Source organism: Peromyscus californicus, unplaced genomic scaffold, assembly GCF_007827085.1.
Source record: "Peromyscus californicus insignis strain IS unplaced genomic scaffold, ASM782708v3 Scaffold_7__1_contigs__length_154581171, whole genome shotgun sequence".
NCBI classification, from domain to species: Eukaryota; Metazoa; Chordata; class Mammalia; order Rodentia; family Cricetidae; genus Peromyscus; species Peromyscus californicus.
The window spans coordinates 100,407,214-100,430,968 of record NW_026294595.1 but is presented as its reverse complement, the minus strand read 5'-3'; the positions used below and the strand labels follow the sequence as shown (position 1 = coordinate 100,430,968).

Genomic DNA, 23,755 nt, shown 5'->3' with positions numbered 1-23,755 from the left:
AACTCGGGGAGAGTCAGGAGACTATGACAGTGAAGAGTGAATATAAGCAAGATACAAGGATGCATTTGTCATAATGAAACCAATTACCTCATGACAGCTAATATTTTAATAATAGATGATGATAAGGGATGGGTGGGTGGATGGATGGATGGAGGGAGGGATGGATGGATGGATGGATGGATGGATGGATGGATGGACAAAATTAGAAAAACAGCATCCATAAAGAACATTCTTAAACACTCTAGCCTAAGAACGTGGTAAGTCCTTTACATTAAGAAGGGGCTGGAGAGATGGCTCAGTGGTTAAGAGTGCTCACGGCTCTTGCAGAGAAGCTGGGTTCAGCTTTCAGCACTCACATGGTGGCTCACAACCATCTATAACTCCAGTTCCAGGGGATCTAACACTGTCTTCTGGCCTCTGCTGGCACTGCACACCTTTAACAAGCATACATAGTGCAGGCAAAACACTCACAGACATGAAAATAATGTTTTTTAAAGGATGCTTTATAAAATTTCCTCTTATGTATTTCTATGCACCCAGTGGGAATTTTCTTCATACTTACAGCGTAAGTCTATTTACAGTTCTTCAAGAAGAGAAAAGTGGTGACTACCTTGTGCTTTCTTCTTCCTCCTACAGTCCCACTACAGGAGCTTGGGTCCAGAGTTTCACCAAGTTCTCTTTGATTTTGGAGGTCAGAGCCCGCTAATTTTGTACTATCTTAAAATGCACCAATCAGGTGGTATTTCCATCACTCATAAACAAACGGGAAGTAAACTCACCAAGATACTCCAAGACCCATATCCTTCCTAAGCTTGGCTTCAAGGCGATCGGTTTCTAAGACACTGGAAACTGTCTATTTTCCATCCCAACTTTTAAATGTGTTTTGACTGGCACTTTATGTAGTGTTTACTTAGGCTTTGTTTACTTCTGCAGCATGTTTGACTTAACTGATGTCTTTTTTAGCATCAAGGCTATGATCTACTATGTAGATCACAACATGGTTGTGCTGAGTCCCTTCCCCAAAGTCTGTCTTGCCACCTTGTTGTTCCATGCTGGTTAAAGCATTTGTCATAATTGTTGGTCGTTGGCTTCTGACTCCCCAAAGGGAGTCTCACGTATGCTTTACTTGTGGACACTTTGTACACTTGAAAAATACCTATCATGGTTCAGGAGTCACTGTCGACACAGAGGAACTCTAACTGGGTCTAGTGCAGACTTCCCTCTGTGTATAGGAAGGAATACTAAGATTTTTCTTCATGATATCTATTTCTGTCTTTGAAAATAAAAGGTTATACTTTACAAATCCTTGATAGACAGATAGCCCGACTGAACTCTGGCCTTCATCTGTACTCTCCTGTGGAAGGCTAACAGTAGATTGTTGTGCTCATGTGGTTTGCTAAATAGCACAACACATCACTGTTTGTTTGTTTGTTTTTTCATGTAATAAGGAAATTTATAAATTTTGTCAACTATTTAAATTAAATTAATATTCATTAATGGAGCAGTAACTTAGCAATACTCCTTAAAAGAAATCATGGGGTAGTGATAATATTTATAATGCAACATAAATATAACTATATCTTATAAATGTATAAATGTAAGTTTTCAAAAACAAGAAAGTGGCAGAATCATGCTCCATCTGTTCCCTGCAAGAGTTCTTTTTCAGCCATGCTAAGGAATGAAGTCAAGGATGACCAAGTCCTTCTTGCTATAAGACAAAAATGTTAAAAATAAAACCTAACCAGAAAGTAACTAGTTCCTCTATTAGTCTGGGTTCTCTAAAGGAATGTAACTGATAGAATGAATTATTAATTAATTGAATGAATAAGTTAGTACTTATTAATAAAAATATCAATGAGTTGATAATGAATGAATATATTAATAATGGATTGATATGTTAAAGGGGATTTATTAGAGTGGCTTCCAGGCTGTGGTACAGGTGGTCCAACAATGGCTGTCTCCCAGTGGAAAGGTCAAGACAGGCTGTCTCACTATCCGGTCTGCTGCTAGAGTTGCTGAGGATTTCCAGAGATCTGTTGGTCTGCAGTCGGTGTTAGAATCCCAACGACGTAGGTTCTAACATCAGGGGGTGTGGGGGTCAGAACACAACTTTCAGGAGCTCCTGTAGGAACTGTAGGTTCTGGAACCCAAACTCAGGTCATCCCCTGAGCTGTCCGGTTGTTCCCTTAGCAACATGCTTTTAAGAGGGATGTTATGCACACCGAGACAGCAGCCTCTCGCCATGGACGGAGGGAGTCTATCTGCAGTGTCTCCCCCATGTATCCCTGTCTTGACCCCGTCCTGAACTTTCCTCTTCCATCTCTCCCCTCATTCTGGATTCTAATCTTACCTAATTATTTTCCAGATGTTTCAACTCCTCCTCACTCAGAGTTGCTTTCTCACCTGGGCATGCCTTCATTACCCAAGTCCAGGGTTCACGCTGTTTCTTGCAGATGACTTAACAAACATTGGCAGAAAACCTATTACGTTCTGGGTAATGTGTTGTGTACTAGGGATATGGCCACAGCCCACCTTCAGAAGCCCATGCTGTCATTTTCAGTAGGACCACCAAAGAGGCAGCCTTTTTGTAACCACCTCACATGCCTCCTTTAATACTTTCTATTATTACTCACTCTGTCCTCACTGTTGTAAAACTTTGCAACACTGCTGCTCACTGGTCTCTACTGTGGTATGGTCAGATCCCACGAAGCGGGCTTCCTGTGCACAGAAATAACAGAATCCACAGAACGTGGGTATTTTTCCCATGACCTGAAGCATCAGGATCACATCTGACACACAGATGAAGCGCAGAATGTTGAACCAGGGGACCTTGATCAGAGCACCTTATCCTGAGAGAAGAGGGAAAGGGGGTCTCCAGGTCGCCTTTCTCCACGAAACTAGCACTTCGGGGATGTTTGCTGCTTCTCCATGATTGTGTGCATCATTGTCTACATGATCCAGTCTCAAGATGGCCTGAGAAAATGTCACCAGAAGAGTGAGACCAAGAGAAAGGGGCACAGAATGCAGCAAAGAGACATCAAGGAGCATTGGAGAGGTTCTGAGGAAAAGCCTTGTCTGTGTTGTTCCTCTGGTGACGTCCCAGGGCCACAGTGGCCAACTGGATGATATACTTTGTCTCTTGCATCCCACAGAAGAAAAAAGACCATGAAAGCATCATCAGATAAAGGATGCACGAAGTATTTAAGGCCTGCTCTTGGGAAGGATGCATTTCATTCTATTTGTAGATGACTTTTGCTTGAAGCTATTCTTCACTTCCTGAGAGTGTGGCTAAATTTCTTTTAGAAAACTGCCGGTTAGAAGTGGGGGTGAGAACTTGTGAAATGAAAAGCGTTTTTTAAGAACACACAGAACAAGGGGGTTTTGTCCTGTGAGCCTGAGGCCAAGCACAGGCATGTGTGCCACAGGCATTCTGCAGCCACCGGGAGCCAGAAGTCATTAGAAAAATGTCAGGAAGATAAGGTCCTTTCTTGTTACAAACTCAGTTTAAATTCTGATTTTTTTTCTTTTTTGTTTAAAAAAAATACAAAACACAATTGGCCAACTTGTTGTTACCCTTTACACAGTTATCCTGACCCAGACAAGGATGAGGTGTGATGAAGAAGCCCTGGTACACAGGGCTTGTGGCTGGAAAACCTCCCCAAGCATGAAAGAGAAAGGCGCCCATGAGCTGTCAGCTGTACTAAGAGAATACACCACTGTGTGCAGTTTTGGACACATAGCAACTACTATGGATTATAAACTACCTAATCAAGAAAATAATTCTCAAGAGGCTCTGTGCAGAAAAGCCTGATGGCCTGAATTCAATCCCCCAGCTAGGGAAGGAGAAGACCAAAGCCAAACAGCTACCTGTACATGGTGGCACACACACACACACACACACACACACACACACACACATCACACACATCACACACACATAAACACATACATCACACACACATATATCACATATACATCACACACATCACACATACACACACTTACATCACACATATCACACAACATCACATCACACATGCACACATCACACACACATTGCACACATGCACATAATAATTACTGTTTTTTTAAAAAAAAAGAGAGAGAGAGAACATTTGTCACCATCCAGAGATTCTCTGTAGGGTCCGTGAACTACAGTAGAAGAGCACTGTAGTTGTAAAAATGGTCCATCCTCAGAGATCACTGATCAGAACAAAGGGAGAGAGTGACCACTCAGGACCAGTGAAATCTTCAGACGCACAGGCTGTTACTGACTGTTTGTTTTAATGTGTCCTTTGCTTTGCATAGTGAAGCTGCTATTAAGCTCTTGATTTGTGTATTGCTTTCTAAAGGATGTGTCAACTCTATTCCACGACTTAATGAGAGGAAAGAAAAGCTTTACACTTTTAATCCCAACACTCGGGAGGCAGAGGCAGGCAGATCTCTGTGAGTTCGAGGCCAGCCTGGTCTACAGATTAAGTTCCAGCACAGCAGGACTACATGAAGAAATCTGTCTAAAAAAAAAAAAAAGGAAGGAAGAGAAAGAGAGAGAGAGAGAGAGGAAGGAAAGAAGGAAGGAAGGAAGGAAGGAAGGAAGGAAGGAAGGAAGGAGAGAGAGAAAGAAAGAAAGAAAGAAAGAAAGAAAGAAAGAAAGAAAGAAAGAAAGAAAGAAAGGAAGGAAGGAAGGAAGGAAGGAAGGAAGGAAGGAAGGAAGAAAGAAAGAAAGAAAGAAAGAAAGAAAGAAAGAAAGAAAGAAAGAAAGAAAGAAAAGAAAAAATCTTTATATTAGGAGGAATTTTTACCATGGCATTCTCTACTTTTCTGTTACACCCATGAGCACCATGGTCCTGTTGTCCCATATGGCCTTCCTGCCATATCTTGCAATAATACACTTAGAAGACGTCATCTGAGCCTCAGTTTCTTCATTTATAATTGTACCCTACAGTTTCTGTGATCCACTCTTCCCTGCTACATGGAGTGTGGACTCCAGACTCCGACTGAGGCCTAAGATATCTGTCTCGGGTTGGTACAGCCCAACCACAGCTGTTGTGACATTCAGAAGAGAACAATTTTATTTGTCCCCAAATGGCTCCTTCTCCACAGAGTGGCTCGCTGTGCACCCTTGGAGCCATGCATGGGGTTCGAGGCCAATTCAGACAAGGGAACTGGAAAGCATGTTGCCACAGCTTTCCCAGAGGGGCAGAAAATGGCCATTATTCATAATTTACGACTTTTAAGTGCTCTATATTTCTTCAGCTGGGATAAAATCGTGGCTTTAAGTGTCTGAAGAGAATGAAAACTAGGACACTCATTAACACACATTAGCAAAAGTCTACTGAAAACTGTTACTGTTAAACAATACAAGAGAATGCTGAGGTCTTCGTCAACACTAGCATAATATGGCCCAGAACTACACTGTACAGTACAAATGGACAATAAGGACCAAGCTTGTAAATAATTAGAATGTCTTTATGAAGAACTTATACCCAGCTCATTTCAATAAAGACATATGTTCAAACTTGAAAATTTTTAGGAACTGAAACATAACTCTATTTCAGTACCAATAGTATTTTCTTGGAAAACCCAATTCACCCAAAATGCCAAACAAATCATTTCACAGACGCTCACCCATGGAAGCTCACCCATACTCAGGACACAGCAGAACTGTACAAAGGAAGAAAAGCTAACTCCTAACCAGTACTCTAGGGGATTGATTAAATAATAGTAGGAAATAGTTGCATTCCAAATTGAGCATTTTAGCAAGATCCCTGGAAAAGCATGACATTAATTGTTCAATCCCCCTACCACAACGACGGGACTTTCTGAAGCTTTTCCCCACAGAAGCTGAGAAGCCACAACCTTAGATGCGTTAATGTGGCAAAGAATGCCCCAGGCAGTGGAAGCAACCTGATGATTTTAGGTCCTCTGTTCTGGGGCTGGTCGATGACTATGTGGCTGAGGGAAGGTTTGGTGAATCTGGGATTTCAGAGTCCTTATTCAGGTAGAAAGTGAGACAACTACCTTTTCCCTACCATGTGCCTGCCCCAGTTCCCAACTAACCTAAAGTAGTAAACATTCACGCCTCCATTGCTGGGCTCTTGGGCAGGACATGTGCGCTCCTTTACAGATACCAAGATACAACATCTGGACTTCAGAACATCTCAGGCACAGGTCCTCGGTGAAAGGTTTTGCAAACATTAAAATAGTTCCTTCAGCAGGGCACAGTGCCTGAAGGGCCACACTTGGGGAGTGAGGTGGGAGGATCACCTGAGCCCACAAGTTCAAGACCAGCCTGACAGCATCTAGACAACAAGACACAACAAATCTTGTCTGTCTACAGCAGTTACCACAGACATGTATGTGTGGGAGAATTGTGATACCGTAGTTGCAAGATGCCAACTACTGTGCTAAAACAATATAGCAGTTCACAGGACAAATGCAGACATGGGAAAGGGGAAATGATTTCAGTTCGGGGAATGCAGGAATATGAGGGAATTTTCTCTTTTGGTTATGTTAATGTTTTCATTGTACATTAATATTTTGTGGTTTTGAGGCAAGGTCTTGCTATGTAACCCAGGCTGGCCTGGAACTTGTGAACTTAGCCTCCCACATGCTGGGATTAGGGTAACTGAGCATCTGCATTGGTTGGTACAGTCTCAGAAGAGACTTTGAAGTTCTCAGTAGACTCCAAAGGGAATACTTAAACAAGATTACAAAATTGGAGTCGAATTTAATGCTTACTAAAAATTTAACAAATTTCTGTTTTTAAACACACACACACACACACACACAATACAGGGTTTATAAAACTACTAAATTAGAATGCCTAGGGAAAGAAGCTCAAAGCAAGCTGAAAAGTGGTCTTTACGTTCAGCTCTTTATAACGGCAGACATGGCATTCACATCTGTGCTTGATGCCTCAAGAAAGGAAGCCCAGGCCAGAGGCTCCCTGAGAAGGGTCCCATTTACCTTTCCTAAATAGTCCTCACTGGAAATCCTTCCTTGACTGCAAGCCCAGCACACCACCTGCTCCAACATACAGTGACATCATCAAGGAGGCCAAAAGAAGATTTGCAAAGAACAAAAAGGATTTTAGGAGGTAAGTCGGAGCAGCACTGTGGCTTTAATATAAGATGTTTTAGCAACCAGAGGTGGTAGTAGAAATTGCCTGAACTTGATCTCTGCTGGTGAGGAGGGTTCTTGTTTAACATCTTCTAGATCCCCAGATTCTTTTCTCAGGTCAAGTGTATGTGTTGATCATCATGGAGCCTGACAACTATCAGGGACTAGAGTGGGTAGGAAGCCTCCCTGTGGGGTACACCCCAATGTAGGAAGACCAGATCACCAAGCAATAGAGACTGGAGCATCGCCACTTTATGAAGATGAACTTGGAAAGCAGGACGGTTGTGCGCTGTGGAAGCAGCGTCTGAAACTGGGGTGGCAGCTGGGCGGCGTTGAAGAGACTCAGACAGGGCGGACTCTCGGAAAATGTTTTCTCCGAGAACGTTTTCTGCTTGTGCTTGATAAGTGGTTACTCCTGGACAGTCGTGACACTTTTATGTGCTGGAGAGTTAGGAATGGGCTATGCAAGAATGCCCGTGAATTTTTACAAGGCAAATCTGGCATGATCTGCTTTATGATGTCAAGGTAACTGTCTCAAGACTGTTGCCTTTGAGGGAAGGAAGGACCAGACCCGGCCTTGGGAATTCAGTGCTGCTCATGGAACAGGGAGATGAAGGAGCAGCCGTTTCGGTTCTACCCAGCATGGAAGACACAGTCTGTGCTCCTCTCCCTATGTGTCCCCATTCCCCCACACACACTCCCCTCCCCGACAAGCATCCCCACATAGTAGGGAAAGGTGCTAGTAAGCCCTGACAGGAGCAGTGAGGTGTTGTCTCAGGTCACACTGCTGGCGTGTTTCTACAAGGGAGTGTGGGGAGGCCTTAGCACACCAGTCGGTCCCTGGCAAATGAAGGGCTTTTTGCTGTATCCCTCCCCACGTAGGCTTAGCTGCTTTGTTTTTAAATGTTAACTCGAAATGTTGATAGAGTTTTGTTTCTATTCTATAGAACAAAGCAAAGGATCCGAGAAGACATCAAGTCGTTGAGAGAGCAGCAGGAAGCAATTGACAAGGAGCTTGACCGGTTTGTCTAGCGCTCCACTTTGTAGTGCTTAAGTCACTTTCGATTGACAGTCACAGGAAACCACAGTGGGTTTGCTGTATGAATAGATCTTCAATATCTACAAAGCGTTATATCCCACTTAACACTCCATCCATAGAGTGCTTCTCCACCTTCCTAATGCCACAACCCTTTACTACAGTTCCTCATGTTGTGGTGACCCCCAACCATAAAATTATTTTCATTGCTACTTCATAACTGTAATTTGGCTACTGTTAGGAATCACAATGTAAACATCTCTGTTTTCCAATGGTCTTTGGCAACCTTGGGGTTGCGACCCAGGGGTTGAGAGGCACGGATCTGGAACAGCCCACTAACTCCCTTTATTTAAAAGGAAAAAATCACCTTCTACCAGCTGAAATCATTGCTAAACATCGTGATTATGTAGTTTTACTTTGGCCATAGGACTTAGCCTGTAACTATGCCCTGCCTGGGAAAGACATAAGCTAGAAAACAGCTCTTCTGCTGGCCTCTCTGGGACTGCAGCAGTCTGTGGCACTTCTGTCCCCACTATGCATGCAAGCATGTTTCCCGATGGAGTGGGGATGATTTGACTGATTTCCTGTTTTATAAATTGGGGTATAAAATGGGAAATACAACGAGCCGAGGTGGACTGACTCCCTCCGCTCAGATGATGCGGCCCTTTTTAAGCCCCCTTGAGACTGGAGCTTGGCCAGTCTCTGTAAATGTTCTGCATTCCCAGTCACCAGACAAAGTCCAACCCACAGCTTTAAAATCTTATCTTACCCCTCACCAAAAAAAACCAAAACAAAATCCCATCAGCTACCACTCCCTCTTGCAACCCCTAAAGTAGGACATCAGATTCCCAGTGACTCAAACCAGAGCCCACAGGAACAGTGTCTTCAAGCTCAGAACATGAGGAGGTTCTCAGAGAGGATCCGAATCTGCATTCAAAGAAGCATGTGTCACACAGGAGAAAGGGGAGGTGGAAATGCTCTTGTGGATAGCTACCCCATGCACCAGTGGCAGGAACAGGCTCACCATATTACCCTCCACAGACAGTCATGCCAAATGAGGCCCAGGAAGAGGAAACACAATCAGAAAGCAGGGGTTAGTAGTGAGGGTAGTCACAAAGCTTGATGAATATACAAAACTCTTGAATTATATGTTGTAAAATGTGAATTTTAGGCTATGTGACCTATATCCCAATAAGACCAGGAGGCACAGATGGGTAGATTTTAACAAAATGAAGTACAACTGTGTCTAAAATTAACACACAAGTCAAGGGGTGCACAAGAGAAAGGGCATTGGGGAGTCGGGGACTCCTGCTGCCTGCTACATCAGCTGTAGTATTTCTCAATTGAGGAGTTGCTAACTAAAACCCTGGATCCCTGGGGTTCGTCCCCAAGGAGCTTGGCCTAGCACACACCCTTGCACAAATGCGCCTTGGCCATCTCTTTATCTTCCCCAATGCCACTGTGTGATGCCCCCACAAGTTCTGGACAATGGAGGCAGTTAGGGCAATGGTATGTGATGTATCTAACTGAAGGCGGTGCTCTTCCGCTAGGGTGAGAGTCACAAGGCGCTGGGAACTAAGGCATCAAGGAAATGCTTGGATTAAAATCATCTGCTTTCTAGACTTTAACTAACTTTCTGAAAGTTATCCCTGCTTGCTAGAGTTGTAAGGAGATAGCATTCATACAGGTAAAGGGCCAGCAAGAGCACAGCGCAGTCAGTCTTTGCAAATACTGGCTAGGAGATGCATATGAAGAGTCCATTTGCTCAAGTGTTTTTTCTTTATTCCATTAGGCTCCAAGCAAAAGCTTCCAAAAACATCCAAGAAGTCAAAGTAGACTTCGAGATTTTTCTACATAAAATGGTATGTTTCCTTCCTGGAAATAATTGAGAGTTCTCTCCACAGCTTTTTGCCTCCAGATCTCACAATGTTTCATAAGCAATGCACAGCCACACCCACGCTGCAGAGGCAGAAACAACACATCCTTATCACTCATGGTCCACTACAAAGTGGAGATAACCCATTCTAAAGTCCACTGATAACCTCATGGCCACTGTCCTCATGCCTTGCTTCTGAAACAGTTCCTGAGACAAAGACTGTAACTAAAGACCCCATAAAGTGCAACTTGGTAAAAACTAGAGGAAATTATTGGTGCTTGAAGTTGTATTTTAGTTTTTAATTAATAATTCAGCAAAGCTAATATGATGCCATTAGCTTGTGTGAAAAGAATGCCTCCTGCCCTCAACTCACCCAGTGCAAAGGAGACTGCGACAGAACTCCAAACAGAGCTCAGATGTGAGGAGAAGGGAGAGGGATGGAGAGTTCCTGTCGATTTTCCCGGGCCCTTTCTTTTCTGCTCCTCCAAGCCTTCTGAGCAGTCCTGTTAGGTCTGAAGGACCATGCTTTCTGAAGGGCAAAGCATGTAGATCCTGGCACACAGGAAAGCAGACTGGACTATCCGAGGCTATGGATGGAGGGATCCAGCATGAGAGGTTTCCCCCCTACAGTCCAGACTCCAGAGCAATCCCATTAGCTGTGGGTCTAATACCAAAACCGAGACGAGTAAGATTCCTATACAGAGAGGTGCTAGAAAGCCATAAAACACTGAAATGTTTCTGTTAGACACACAGGATCATTGGCTTTTTTTAAAAAAAAGTATTGATCTTTATTCCTATTTTTCTTGATGTATTTCCTATTACTGAATGTATGAGAACAGCAGTGCGCTTGAGCAGGTAAGGGCAGACTCTGCAAGGGGCTGTGGAAACCAGCTCACCCTGACACTATAGCTGTGACCTCAGCCTCCTTCACTGTTACCTGCAGGAAGCCATCTTCTATCAGCTTTCCATCAGTAACACAGACTCTTGAACAAAATCTCCAGATTTACAGCCCACATTTTCAAATGCTAATGGGACAAACTAAATACATTTGCAGTCCAGATGTGGCCTGCTTTCCTGTTCTGAATGCTGCTGCCTGGTCCGGCCAAGGCAGCTGATGTGATTCTTCAATGCATTTTAAAGCAAACCCCTGCATTCTCACAGAGCCGTCCACACAGCCAGGGTCTGCAGGCTATATTCGTGTTCTGCTGGTCCTCACTGCCTACTCACTAGCTTTCAAACTCTAGACATCCTTTAGTGTCACACTCAGAGTCCATTTGTTTATGAGCCTTATGCCCTTGGTCCCATCCCTATTCTTCAAGGAAGAGCTGGATATGTCTTTCAACTTCTAGAACACCAGTTGCTGAGGGTAGGTTCAAAGCAGTTCTTAACAGACAGAGTCAAACCAGAGTAGAATAGGTTCAATGGACTCTGTGCCTCCTCAAAGACAAAACACCGAGAATGACTCTGTGTCCCCTATAGAGGTGTACATACTGAACACTTAGAAACTGTGTCCCCATGAAGGTGTGCACACTGAACTGTTAGAATGACTGTGTCCCTGTGGGAGTGTGCACACTGAACTGTTAGAATGACTGTGTCCACATGGAGGTGTGCACACTGAACTGTTAGAATGACTGTGTCCCTGTGAAGGTGTGCACACTGAACTGTTAGAATGACTGTGTCCCTGTGGAGGTGTGCACACTGAACTATTAGAATGACTGTGTCCCTGTGGAGGTGTGCACACTGAACTGTTAGAATGACTGTGTCCCTGTGGAGGTGTGCACACTGAACTATTAGAATGACCGTGTCCCTGTGGAGGTGTGCACACTGAACTGTTAGAATGACTGTGTCCCTGTGAAGGTGTGCACACTGAACTATTAGAATGACCGTGTCCCTGTGGAGGTGTGCACACTGAACTGTTAGAATGACCGTGTCCCTGTGGAGGTGTGCACACTGAACTGTTAGAATGACCGTGTCCCCATGGAGGTGTGCACACTGAACTGTTAGAATGACTGTGTCCACATGGAGGTGTGCACACTGAACTATTAGAATGACTGTGTCCCTGTGGAGGTGTGCACACTGAACTGTTAGAATGACTGTGTCCCTGTGGAGGTGTGCACACTGAACTGTTAGAATGACTGTGTCCACATGGAGGTGTGCACACTGAACTGTTAGAAGGACCGTGTCCCTGTGGAGGTGTGCACACTGAACTGTTAGAATGACTGTGTCCCTGTGGAGGTGTGCACACTGAACTGTTAGAATGACTGTGTCCACATGGAGGTGTGCACACTGAACTGTTAGAAGGACCGTGTCCCTGTGGAGGTGTGCACACTGAACTGTTAGAATGACTGTGTCCCTGTGGAGGTGTGCACACTGAACTATTAGAATGACTGTGTCCCTGTGGAGGTGTGCACACTGAACTGTTAGAATGATTGGGTCCCTGTGGAGGTGTGCACACTGAACTATTAGAATGACCGTGTCCCTGTGGAGGTGTGCACACTGAACTGTTAGAATGATTGGGTCCCTGTGGAGGTGTGCACACTGAACTGTTAGAATGATTGTGTCCACATGGAGGTGTGCACACTGAACTGTTAGAATGACCGTGTCCCTGTGGAGGTGTGCACACTAAACTGTTAGAATGACTGTGTCCACATGAAGGTGTGTACACTGAACTGTTAGAATGACCGTGTCCCTGTGGAGGTGTGCACACTGAACTGTTAGAATGACTGTGTCCCTGTGGAGGTGTGCACACTGAACTATTAGAATGACTGGGTCCCTGTGGAGGTGTGCACACTGAACTGTTAGAATGATTGTGTCCACATGGAGGTGTGCACACTGAACTGTTAGAATGACTGTGTCCCTGTGGAGGTGTGCACACTGAACTGTTAGAATGACCGTGTCCCTGTGGAGGTGTGCACACTGAACTATTAGAATGACTGTGTCCCTGTGGAGGTGTGCACACTGAACTGTTAGAATGACTGTGTCCCTGTGGAGGTGTGCACACTGAACTGTTAGAATGACTGTGTCCCTGTGGAGGTGTGCACACTGAACTGTTAGAATGATTGTGTCCACATGGAGGTGTGCACACTGAACTATTAGAATGACCGTGTCCCTGTGGAGGTGTGCACACTGAACTGTTAGAATGACTGTGTCCCTGTGGAGGTGTGCACACTGAACTGTTAGAATGATTGTGTCCCTGTGGAGGTGTGCACACTGAACTGTTAGAATGACTGTGTCCCTGTGGAGGTGTGCACACTGAACTATTAGAATGACTGTGTCCCTGTGGAGGTGTGCACACTGAACTGTTAGAATGATTAGGTCCCTGTGGAGGTGTGCACACTGAACTGTTAGAATGACTGTGTCCCTGTGGAGGTGTGCACACTGAACTGTTAGAATGATTGTGTCCACATGGAGGTGTGCACACTGAACTATTAGAATGACCGTGTCCCTGTGGAGGTGTGCACACTGAACTGTTAGAATGACTGTGTCCCTGTGGAGGTGTGCACACTGAACTGTTAGAATGACTGTGTCCCTGTGGAGGTGTGCACACTGAACTGTTAGAATGACTGTGTCCCTGTGGAGGTGTGCACACTGAACTGTTAGAATGATTGTGTCCACATGGAGGTGTGCACACTGAACTGTTAGAATGACCGTGTCCCTGTGGAGGTGTGCACACTGAACTATTAGAATGACTGTGTCCCTGTGGAGGTGTGCACACTGAACTGTTAGAATGACTGTGTCCCTGTGGAGGTGTGCACACTGAACTGTTAGAATGACTGTGTCCCTGTGGAGGTGTGCACACTGAACTGTTAGAATGATTGTGTCCACATGGAGGTGTGCACACTGAACTATTAGAATGACCGTGTCCCTGTGGAGGTGTGCACACTGAACTGTTAGAATGACTGTGTCCCTGTGGAGGTGTGCACACTGAACTGTTAGAATGACTGTGTCCCTGTGGAGGTGTGCACACTGAACTGTTAGAATGACTGTGTCCACATGGAGGTGTGCACACTGAACTGTTAGAATGACTGTGTCCCTGTGGAGGTGTGCACACTGAACTATTAGAATGACTGTGTCCCTGTGGAGGTGTGCACACTGAACTATTAGAATGACCGTGTCCCCATGAAGGTGTGCACACTGAACTATTAGAATGACTGTGTCCCGAACTATTAGAATGATTATGCCCTTGTGGAGGTGTGTACACTGATTATTTAGAACTACTGAACATTTTCTTCATAATCCTCAGAAGGAATTCCATGGGGAAAAATCATTAAATGGGCCAACAGCAGTCTCACATGATTCAAGTTTTGTTTTTTAAAGAATTCTAAACCAACCACAAATTATCTGTGGGGGGAAAGGCTATTAAAAAATGCAGCATTATAAACAAATTCGATTCTTAAATTCCTGTGCTTAAGAAAACTCAAAATTCAACAAATTTGATCCAAATTGCCCAGGTATTTAGATGAAAATGTGTCAGGAGCTGTTTTTAGGGTGAATCTGGGTTTCCTGGTGACTTGTTTTTTAAGAAGCCTGCCTAGGTCTTTTAGAAACAAGCAGAGGATGAACCCCAGTCACTGAATGCTAGTTAATGGGCCAACACAATCATATGACACAAAAACTGTGGTAATATTGGGTGATTCCAACCAGACACAACTGCCGTGTCTGTCACGTGAATATTTCAGCAAAACCCACTTTGGTCTATGCATCTCGCAGTGTAACTTAGAGAGGGCTTCTGGGAGTCTGCCATCGGCATGTCACCACTTGACCAGACACTTCCGTCCACTCTTGATAAGTGTCCTAAGTCCTCACTCCACCACCATCAGTGTCAGATCCCACTTTAGGCATCTGCATACTCACCCACACCTGCATACCACACATCTGCCCTACACCAGGGACATAAGCAGGCCTTGCCAAGCATCCAGAAGAGGGGTGTGGAGTATGGGTGGGGCTGCCAGAATAGGCATGCTTCTTGGATTGGAAAGGCATTTGAGAAATGGTAGTGTGAGTGGAAAAAAAGTCAATTCAAGTTTTCTTCTGAAATCTATCTTTTGGCCCCTCCCCGCAAAGTGATCTTCTCCATCTTTAGAGATACAGGAATCTCACATTCAAGTATACTGTGTGTGTCTATGAATATTTGCAAATCCTTAACCATGTCCTGTGTCCACAGCGTGTTGAGGCTAAACTCAAGGAGGAATATAAAGGATCATCAATATCACCATCCTCAGAGTCCCCACAGTCACCACAGTCGCTACAGACACCATCGTCATCATCCAGTATCCTGTCAGAAGACTTCCACTACATGGAAGAGAGCTAAGGGGAGCCAGCAGTGACCGCCATTCACGAACACCACATAGAGTTCAGTTGCTGTAGTTTGATTGTAGCAGTGTTCAGTGAAAAGTACATTTTGCTATTCATCTTTAAACATCTTCAAATCAATAAATCTTAGTCATACTTTAAAGATTTATCCTTGGCAAACCTTGGCTCTGATTCATGAAAAATACACTTATGAGAGAAAAGTAGTCATTAAGAAGCATAGCTTTCACCATTTTTTGGAAATGCATCTTGATAATAGCAACCGTCCATCATAACAGAACAGAAAAGACTGATTTGCTGTGGCACAGAAAGTCTGGCCAGCTCTAAATGCCCGAGATAGTTTCTCTGAGATGGTTTACATTGTTTAGGCCTCAAGGAAAACCAAGGCCCCGCCTCCAGGTTTGGTGGCGAACAAGCTGTGCTTCTCCAGAGCCAAGCTGCGACTGTTCCTCCGGTAATAAGCTTCGTAGACATTTGTGAGGAAGCTGGACAGCATGTCAGCAGGCACTAGGGACACTGTGCAGCCTCCCCATCCTGCTCCAGTAAGTCGTGAACCTTTGGCCCCAAACTTCCTAAAATGATGAGAAGAAAAACAAAGACACATTACCCCCTATAAACAAAAGCAAGAGTAATTTTTACAGAACACATCCCCTTCTCAGGTTCCATGAAGAGAGTATGGGGGGATTCAGGGATTTCAAGCTTTAAGAAATATATACTGGGAACTGGGAAGATGGCTCAGCAGGCAAAGTGTTCACCACTCAAGCAGACACATAAAAGGTGGACACTATAGCCCACATCTGCAACCCCAGCATGCAGAATTGGCTAGAAAAGGTATAGGCAGGCAGGTCCTTGAAGCTCAGCAGACAGCCAGTCTATGAATTATGAGCTCTATGTTCAGGAGAGCCTCTCTCAAAAAATAAGGTGGCAAAATATAATTTTAAAAACATGTAAGGTGGAGAGCTATGGATGAAGTCAATCTTTGGCCTCTACACACACATACACATACATGAATGTGCATTCACATACATGTGTAGACAACATACACACACACAACGAGAAATCTAAATTGAATATAATTTACAAATTTTTTTCAGTTCTCAGGACTGAGAAACTTTTTAGGGCTATCTGAGGCTACTCCTTGGTATTGAAGGTAAATAATAACTATCAACAGTGCTTACTGTCCAGGTCTGGAACCACCACTGTAGGCTCGATCCCACATAGCCGTATAGTAGCTGCTTAAAAACTTGTGTAGCAAGTCTCCAGTTAATCAGGAAGGAAGGTTAAAAAGAAGGTGGGCAGTAGAAATGAGTGCCATGAGGAATCAGTCACCTCAAAAGAGGGTAAATCAAAATCAGTATGTACAACATAATACTCTCCATAACTGTTTCAGCTGCACTCTGTTTTGTTGTTGAGATAGGGGAGGTATGCATGTGTAAATGTTCCTGTATGTGCACATGTACAGGCATACAAGCACCTGTGGAGGCCAAAGGTCAACATCTAGTACCTCCCTCCATTGTTCTCCACTTTATTTTTGAAGCTAGGGTCTCTCACTGAACCTGAAGTCCATTGATTCTGCAAGGCTGGCTGGTCAGCAAGCCCCAGAGACCCTTCTGCCTCTACTTCCACAAGGCTAAGATTGCAGGGGTCCCTACCTATAACTGCTTTCTTATGTGAGTGATGAGAAGCCCAGCCCAGCTCCTCATGCGTGCACAGCAAGCCCTTGACTAACAGCCATCTCCAGCTCTCAGTTGTGTTCGTAAGACTTCTTCATTTCACATACCGAGTTCAGACTGTAGGGCTGCGGGCTGGGCATGCAGCTCAGTGGTAGAAGGCTTGCCTAACATGAATGAGATCTGTATTCAACACCCAGTACCACAGTGTGGGGGGCTGTTCCCCCAGAACTGACAGCCTAGGTTTATTCTGCATAAATTTGTTAGCATAGAACCTGATAGTAAACTCTAGGTTGGCTGCTTGTTTGGTTGGTTTGATTGATGACTAATGGAAAATTTTGCAAACCTTTCCATAAAGTGGATGGTGGTCCTCGAGGTGCATACTGCCTTCCCTGCACTTTCTGGGACTGAGCTAACAAGTGGATCCAACTTTGCCAACAGATGAGATGCTCACTAAGAGGGAACAACTCTATAAACCACCATGTAGCCAGAAATTGCTGGAGTCACCATCCAAGCATATTTCCAATTGATTTTTTTCCTAATGAAATTCACTCCAAATTAGTAATAGATTTAAAACCTCATAATTTAGCCCAATTCTGTGCCCCTTTCCCCTCTACTTCCTGGAAAACATCAACAGAATAACTAGAACACTCCCCACCTCCAGGAAATCAGGGTTACTACACGTCAGCCTCTCCCTTTTCCCTCAGTGATGCTCTCTGGTGATTGCATCATCTGTTTTATTCAAATATGTTTTTCTTAAATGTGAAGAAAGTGCTACCAACCATAAAAGATTACCAATCTTCTAAGAGCCCTCAAATAGCAGTCTAGGCCTAGCTGACTTAGGCCCAAACTGCTATCATGCGGGCTGAAAAGTCGCTTCAGTCGTGAGAATCTAGAAGCTAGAAAAGGCTTGTTTGTAGTTTTTTTTTTATTTAAAGGAGAAACTTTGCCATAGTGGCTGAATCAAACACTATCATTGCTGAAGAAGCTGGGAGAAAAGGGAGACTCCTTGAAGCATCTCAGAAAGATCCTTAAAGGCAACCACAGCCTGGTCTAGATGGCAGTGTGCCCACCTGATGCTCTATGAGTACAATTTACCAGGTCTTTAACTGCCTTCCATGGGCCTTTTGGGCATATTTTCATACACTTCTGTTTTGAACAGTTTGAACAGAATGGTGCTGCACACATGGGAGGCAGATGGTTACAGAAAGTTTGAGTCTAACCTGTTTCAGGACAGGAATACATAGTGAGAGTCTGTCTCAAAACATTAAAACAGAAAAAAAAAAAAGATATGATTTCAAAACAGTGTTGTTTCTGATCTAGCTGCAAGAGATCCATTTTTCCAAACCATCTGCCAGTTCACACTGAGCTAAGAGGTTAAGAAGAGACCTCTAGGCAAATTAATTTGCTTCTGAATGTTCAAACTGCTCTGTGGCCACCCTGCCTGCTGCAGAAGAGAATGGGCTAGATTGCATCAGCCCAAGCTGCAAAATCATCAGAGCTCAGTATTTTCATCTTTTCTTTTCTTTTCTTTCTTTCTTTTTTTTGACAGAAAAAAACATGGAGTTGAGTGGGGAGGGATTTGGGGAGGTCTGTGAGGAGTTGGGAGAAAGAAAATAATATGATCAAAATATAAATAAATAAATAAATAAATAAATAAATAAATGCATAATACATAGCCTTCTGTCCACAGTCAACAGCATTTGAGTTCACAAACCAGAAGTTGCTGTATCGATAGTCAGCAGCCTGCCTTGTTCACACACACACACACACACACACACACACACACACACACACACACGGTGGAGGTGGGGGTAGTCGGGGTAGAAAAGTCTTAACTGCAGTGTTTCTCACTGATTCTTAGTGTGCCCTTTGCATATGTCTCTGAACCTACAAGGAAGGTCTAAAGTTGGGAGACCAATAAGGCATTAAATTAAGAAGGAAATATAGATGAGTCAAGACTGCTTAATAAACCTTACATTTGAAGTTCTGAGAAAATAGTGAAAATTAAAAGTATATCTCCCTTGCCTTGGAGGAGGTGGGAATGAGGGGTGGATTGTGGGGGAGGACTGGGGGATGGGAGGAGGGAGGACAGGGGAATCTGTGGTGGGTATGTAAAATCAATAGAAAATATCTTAATAAAATTTTTTTTGTTAAAAAAAAGTATATCTCCTTCACTATAACATATCAGAGAAGAAACAGGAGAATTGTAAGAAAGAACTCTAAAATTTCACACATGCCATTGTGATGATGAGGAGGATGGTATAAAAACGGTTGGGAGAAAATCATAACTGACTGCCCAGCCTGTTAGAGTCTACCCTAATGTCCTAATTTCAATAAACTTGGCTGATCCAAAAGCTTTGACTGGGGTGTAAGGCACAAGGCAACAGGTGGCAGAGGACAGAAAGACCCAACTGCTACAAACTAGAAAGAGAGAAAACAGCAGACTATGCCTTGCATTTCCATTCATTTCAAAATAAGTAAATATTAATGTTTTATACAAATGGGTGTGAATTGCTTGGGGAGCTGGAATATAGAGACAGTTCATATCCATCTCTTCCCAGGACAAGCACAGATCTAGGGTTTTGGTAGGTTGCAATGCATTCAGCTGGACTCCTGTTTTAAAACACAGGTATCATGTTAGATAAATACAAGCAATGTACAGTGTCTCCTTCACTGCAAAGAGTTCCCGTTTCTTCTCTTTGGGAACTGGCAAGAATGTCAGGAAATAAACCTTCTGGCATAATTTCTACACGTTTTTATAGTTAGATTACAGACAACATTGTCAAACTGCTTTGGAGTCAAGAAACTGCAGTCTTCCTATGCTGCTGAAGGAAGAAGGAATGAGAAAACATGTCTCCAGATGCGCTGCAGAGTGTGGGCTTCTGTTTGAGCAAACAGAGTGTATGGTATATCAGTGTTCTCAAAATTCCTTCCCGGGGGAAATTAAGCAGCATCCACCCTCCTCCTAAGGTCTCAACAACAAACAGGTATGATTTCTCCAAAGTTCACTTGGTGAGAGGCAATGAATGAGTTTATTGGGCTTCTTTATATAGCACAGGTAAGGGATTGCTTGGAGGGAGGTATGTGCTCGAGTGTTCCCCAAAAGGCTGTGCCTAGGAAACCTTTCCCCAGCAAGGGTGAGGGCTTTCCTTTGCCATATGGAAAGCTACCCTCCTCTACTCTTCCCAGGCCTTTATAATCTAGCCCCTCCCCAAGGCCAAGTACAATTAGGGCAGGATTGGATGCAGCTGGATACTCAGGTGAAGGTTTGTGACCCTCCCATCCCCTCCATATAGAGGTGTAAACAGTCAACAAGCTCAACTAAAATGATCTTGCAAGCTGTCACAGCTGAATGCCCAAGATGGTTGTTGCTTGCCTCGGAGAACAGTAACTCACAACACTCAGGAAGTGAAAGACATTTGCCCAAAGAGATGTGAGTCCCCCAGGACAGATAGAGTGATACTCTCTCTCTTCCATGGCAGGGCTGGCAGGTCAACATGTGACTCAGTGAAAGACCACACAGGACTTTGACTTGGTGAGGAGGGGCTCAGTGCTGAGCAGCCCAGCTGTGGGATCAGGGCTGAGAGAAAGGCTTCTGAGGCTAGTCAAGCAAAGGTATGTCTACATCCATTCTCATCCCCCAACCCTGCCATTTGTCTTCCTCAATAGCTTGGGCAATAACAGCAATAATAGAGTGAGCAATCCTTTCTAATTTCAACAAGTGACCAAAGAAAAACATAAAGCATCAGCCTTTTTTTTTTTTTTTCTTAAGTAAAGTGAAGGAGCTTAAACAAATGAGCTGTCCCACATGTAACTGACTTGGCTTCAAAACTGTTCTGTGTTCTTCAGGAAATCCTACTTTAAAATTTAAATTTACGGTTCATTTATTTAAAATAGACATTTTATAATTAGGCAAAGATTGCCTTCTTCCTTCATTATTTCATCTCATCTAATTAAAATCCTAACATTAATTTAATTTTTTTAAAAAAACGTAACTACATAAGTGTAATTTCCTTCTGGTGTTTTCTTTTCTGACAGGGTCTCATCCTGCGGCCTCTGGCTGGACAAGAGCTCTTATGTAGCCCCAACTGGCCTTGAACCCCCAGCAGTTTTCACGCCTTAGCCTCACAAGCACTCACACTCAGCTCTTGGTCCTTCTTTTGTGTTCTACACTGGCTTTTCTCTTGATGAGTAGGAAAAAGGAAAAAGAAAAGAAAGGATAAGCTTTAATATTGTCTCTGTTTTGTCCCTCTGTCCCCTGGGGTCACGAACCTGTTCTTGATGTTGTCCTGCTGACTGACTACTCAGAACCACCTTGGAAATGCAGTCTACCTGAGATCACACAAACCTCCACACACGGAGGCGAGGGGGGCGTATATGGCATTCCCTCACTCAACTACATATCTTTTCATGAAAATAATTTCCAGGGGTTGGGAATTTAGCTCAGTGGTAGAGCGTTTGCCTAGCAAGCACAAGGCCCTGGGTTCGGGCCTCAGCTCTGAAAAAAAAAAAATTTCCAAAAGGTTTTCTCAAACATTCAAAAATTTTAAAGTGCTGCAAGGTAGCCAAGGATGACTGTCACTGGCGACACTCCCGGAACTCACTTCCACTGCCTTTTTCCCTCATCTTGTCTCCCCAGGACTGATAACTCAGGCTGCCCAGTCTTCCGGTGTTACCTTTTCTCTGTAACAGGGACGGCTTGGGCTGGTGTGTTTATTAAACAGAACAGCGCTCTGCCAGAGTGGCCGATGCCAGGCACTCCCAGGGCCCTTCTAGCACTTGCAGCATCTCTGTGTCTGGGGATGATGGCAGGGTGCCCGGGGTGCAAGGGCTTTGATAATCTCTACTGTTCTGCCAACCTCCCATGCTTCCTGCTCACTGCTCTTCTGTTTCCCATCTTCCCTGGGTTTGGTTTGGGTGTGGTTTTTGGTTTTTCATTCTTTACCTTACTCCTGGTATCTCTGGCAATCTTCAGCTCACTTTCCTGCATTATCACTTCCCAAACACCGGAGTAAAGACAGTGCCTTGGCTTCTGTGTGAGGCTCAGGATGACTTTGGGTAAGGAAGGTGGCAGTGGTGCCCGCTCCCCTATGACTGTCCTCCCAGGGCCCTGGCATGAGGATCTGGCACTAACAACGAGGAAGTTTGCAGGGAGAGACCTACAGTCAAATAACAGCAGAGAAAATAGTCATTACATAAGGGGCCTATGGACCCAACTACTCAGGCCCACAGTTTCATTATTCTAGAAGATAACCTCTCAATCTGGGAAACAGAAGGATATGGCTACAGAATACGCCAAAATTCATCTGAGCCCAGACCTGGTGGCATACAACCATAATCCCAGCACCTGGACGGCTGAGAGAACAGTCAGAAATTCAAAGCCAGCCCTGACACCATCCCAAAAAGAATCAATAAAAGGAAAGGGAACTTGGTATATAGCAATAGGCTTTATAAACAAAAACAACCCCTAGGGCAGGGGTAGTATCTGGCAGAGCACTCGCCCAGCACCTAGGAGGCCTGGAATTCAAACCTGAGCCCCAGCATGTAAAGGTGGGCAAAGCTCCTTACTCTTGGAGGTCCGGAATTCAAACCTGAGCCCCAACATATAAAGGTGGGCAAAGCTCCTTACTCTTGGCAGCTAAATATTCTAGCTAACTATTTTACTCAGAAAACTAACGCAGCAGATGTAGAGTCTAGTCAGAAACACTTTAACCACCAAGCGCTTTCTAATGGGCAGAGGGATGCCCAGCTGTTAAGAGAGCTTGCTTTTCTCCAGAGGACCAAGATTCAGTTCCCAGCACCTGGGCCTGGCAGCTCATAACTGCCTGTAATGCCAGCTCCACGAGACTTGACACCCTCTTCTGCTCTCTGTGGGTAAATGAACTCATGTAGCACACACAGACACACAGACACAGACACACACTCACACACACACACACACACACACACACACACACACACACATATTTTTAAAGAGTTTTCCAAAACAAAATTTATAATTAAATAAAAGGTATATTTCCAAACTCATGTAAGACATACTCTTAAAATCTCTCACTAGGATCACAGAGGGTTCCAGCAGAGATAGTCACTGAACGTCACAAGACAGGTGACCATCCAAAGTCAGCACTCCGGATGAGAAGAAGCAGAGCTCGGCCTCAGTCTCCTACTGTCCAACCCAGCTCCTACTACCACATGCCACCACCCTGCTCCACCAGGCTTTGCTCCAAGTTCAAATGCTGGAAACCATGACAACAAAGCTTCTCACTGGAGAGCTTCAGAGAAAGAAAAGAAAGCATTAAAATGGCCTAGGGCTGAGTGTAATCCCTCTCAGACCATCCACTGGGAGAGCAGTGGGTATTCGAGCCAGACTCTCCCACCAACTATCCATCTGTGGGGAAGTTAGCTGCTCAACTCACTCCCCAGACTTTCTAGACCCATTTCTTCTCCTGTCCTTCTTGCTCTAATGCCCTCGGCACTATGAGGTAATTCTGACTAGAGTTGTGAAAAATAGCTGCCCCCCCCCAAAAAAAAGTAATTTTAGAAAAAAAAAAGAGCATTTTCTCACTCAAAAAACCCAGCAGTCCTCTTGACTCCTCTTTCTCCCACACGGCGATGGTCAAGAACCTTCCTTCAGGACTATCTAGCACTGAATCACTAATTACATCTGTTGGCCCTTTCTTTTCCAGAAGCCAGAATCCTTCCCACAGCTCAGAGTCCATGCAATGAGAATCCTTCCCA

At 44.2% G+C, this 23,755-nt stretch overlaps 2 protein-coding genes across 9 annotated transcripts in view; one reads left to right on the top strand and one right to left on the bottom strand.

The window, feature by feature from the left end:
* Fam227b (family with sequence similarity 227 member B) overlaps window positions 1-15,345 on the top strand; it is a 176,490-nt gene extending 161,145 nt beyond the window's left edge. Inside the window, exons 13-17 of the mRNA XM_052724907.1 lie at window positions 637-797; window positions 7,022-7,099; window positions 8,070-8,144; window positions 9,951-10,020; window positions 15,199-15,345. Of these exons, the coding sequence (XP_052580867.1) occupies window positions 637-797; window positions 7,022-7,099; window positions 8,070-8,144; window positions 9,951-10,020; window positions 15,199-15,345 (531 nt within the window). The remainder of the gene's footprint in view (window positions 1-636; window positions 798-7,021; window positions 7,100-8,069; window positions 8,145-9,950; window positions 10,021-15,198) is intronic.
* Galk2 (galactokinase 2) overlaps window positions 1-23,755 on the bottom strand; it is a 175,554-nt gene that overhangs the window by 42,762 nt on the left and 109,037 nt on the right. For 6 of the 8 annotated variants that reach the window (XM_052724902.1, XM_052724898.1, XM_052724903.1 and 3 more), the window contains one exon: window positions 15,383-15,916. The exons of the other annotated variants lie outside the window; for them this stretch is intronic. In XM_052724902.1, the coding sequence (XP_052580862.1) occupies window positions 15,709-15,916 (208 nt within the window). In that variant the 3' untranslated portion in view covers window positions 15,383-15,708. Of the gene's footprint in view, window positions 1-15,382; window positions 15,917-23,755 lie in introns of those variants that run through there. 8 annotated transcript variants of the gene reach the window in all.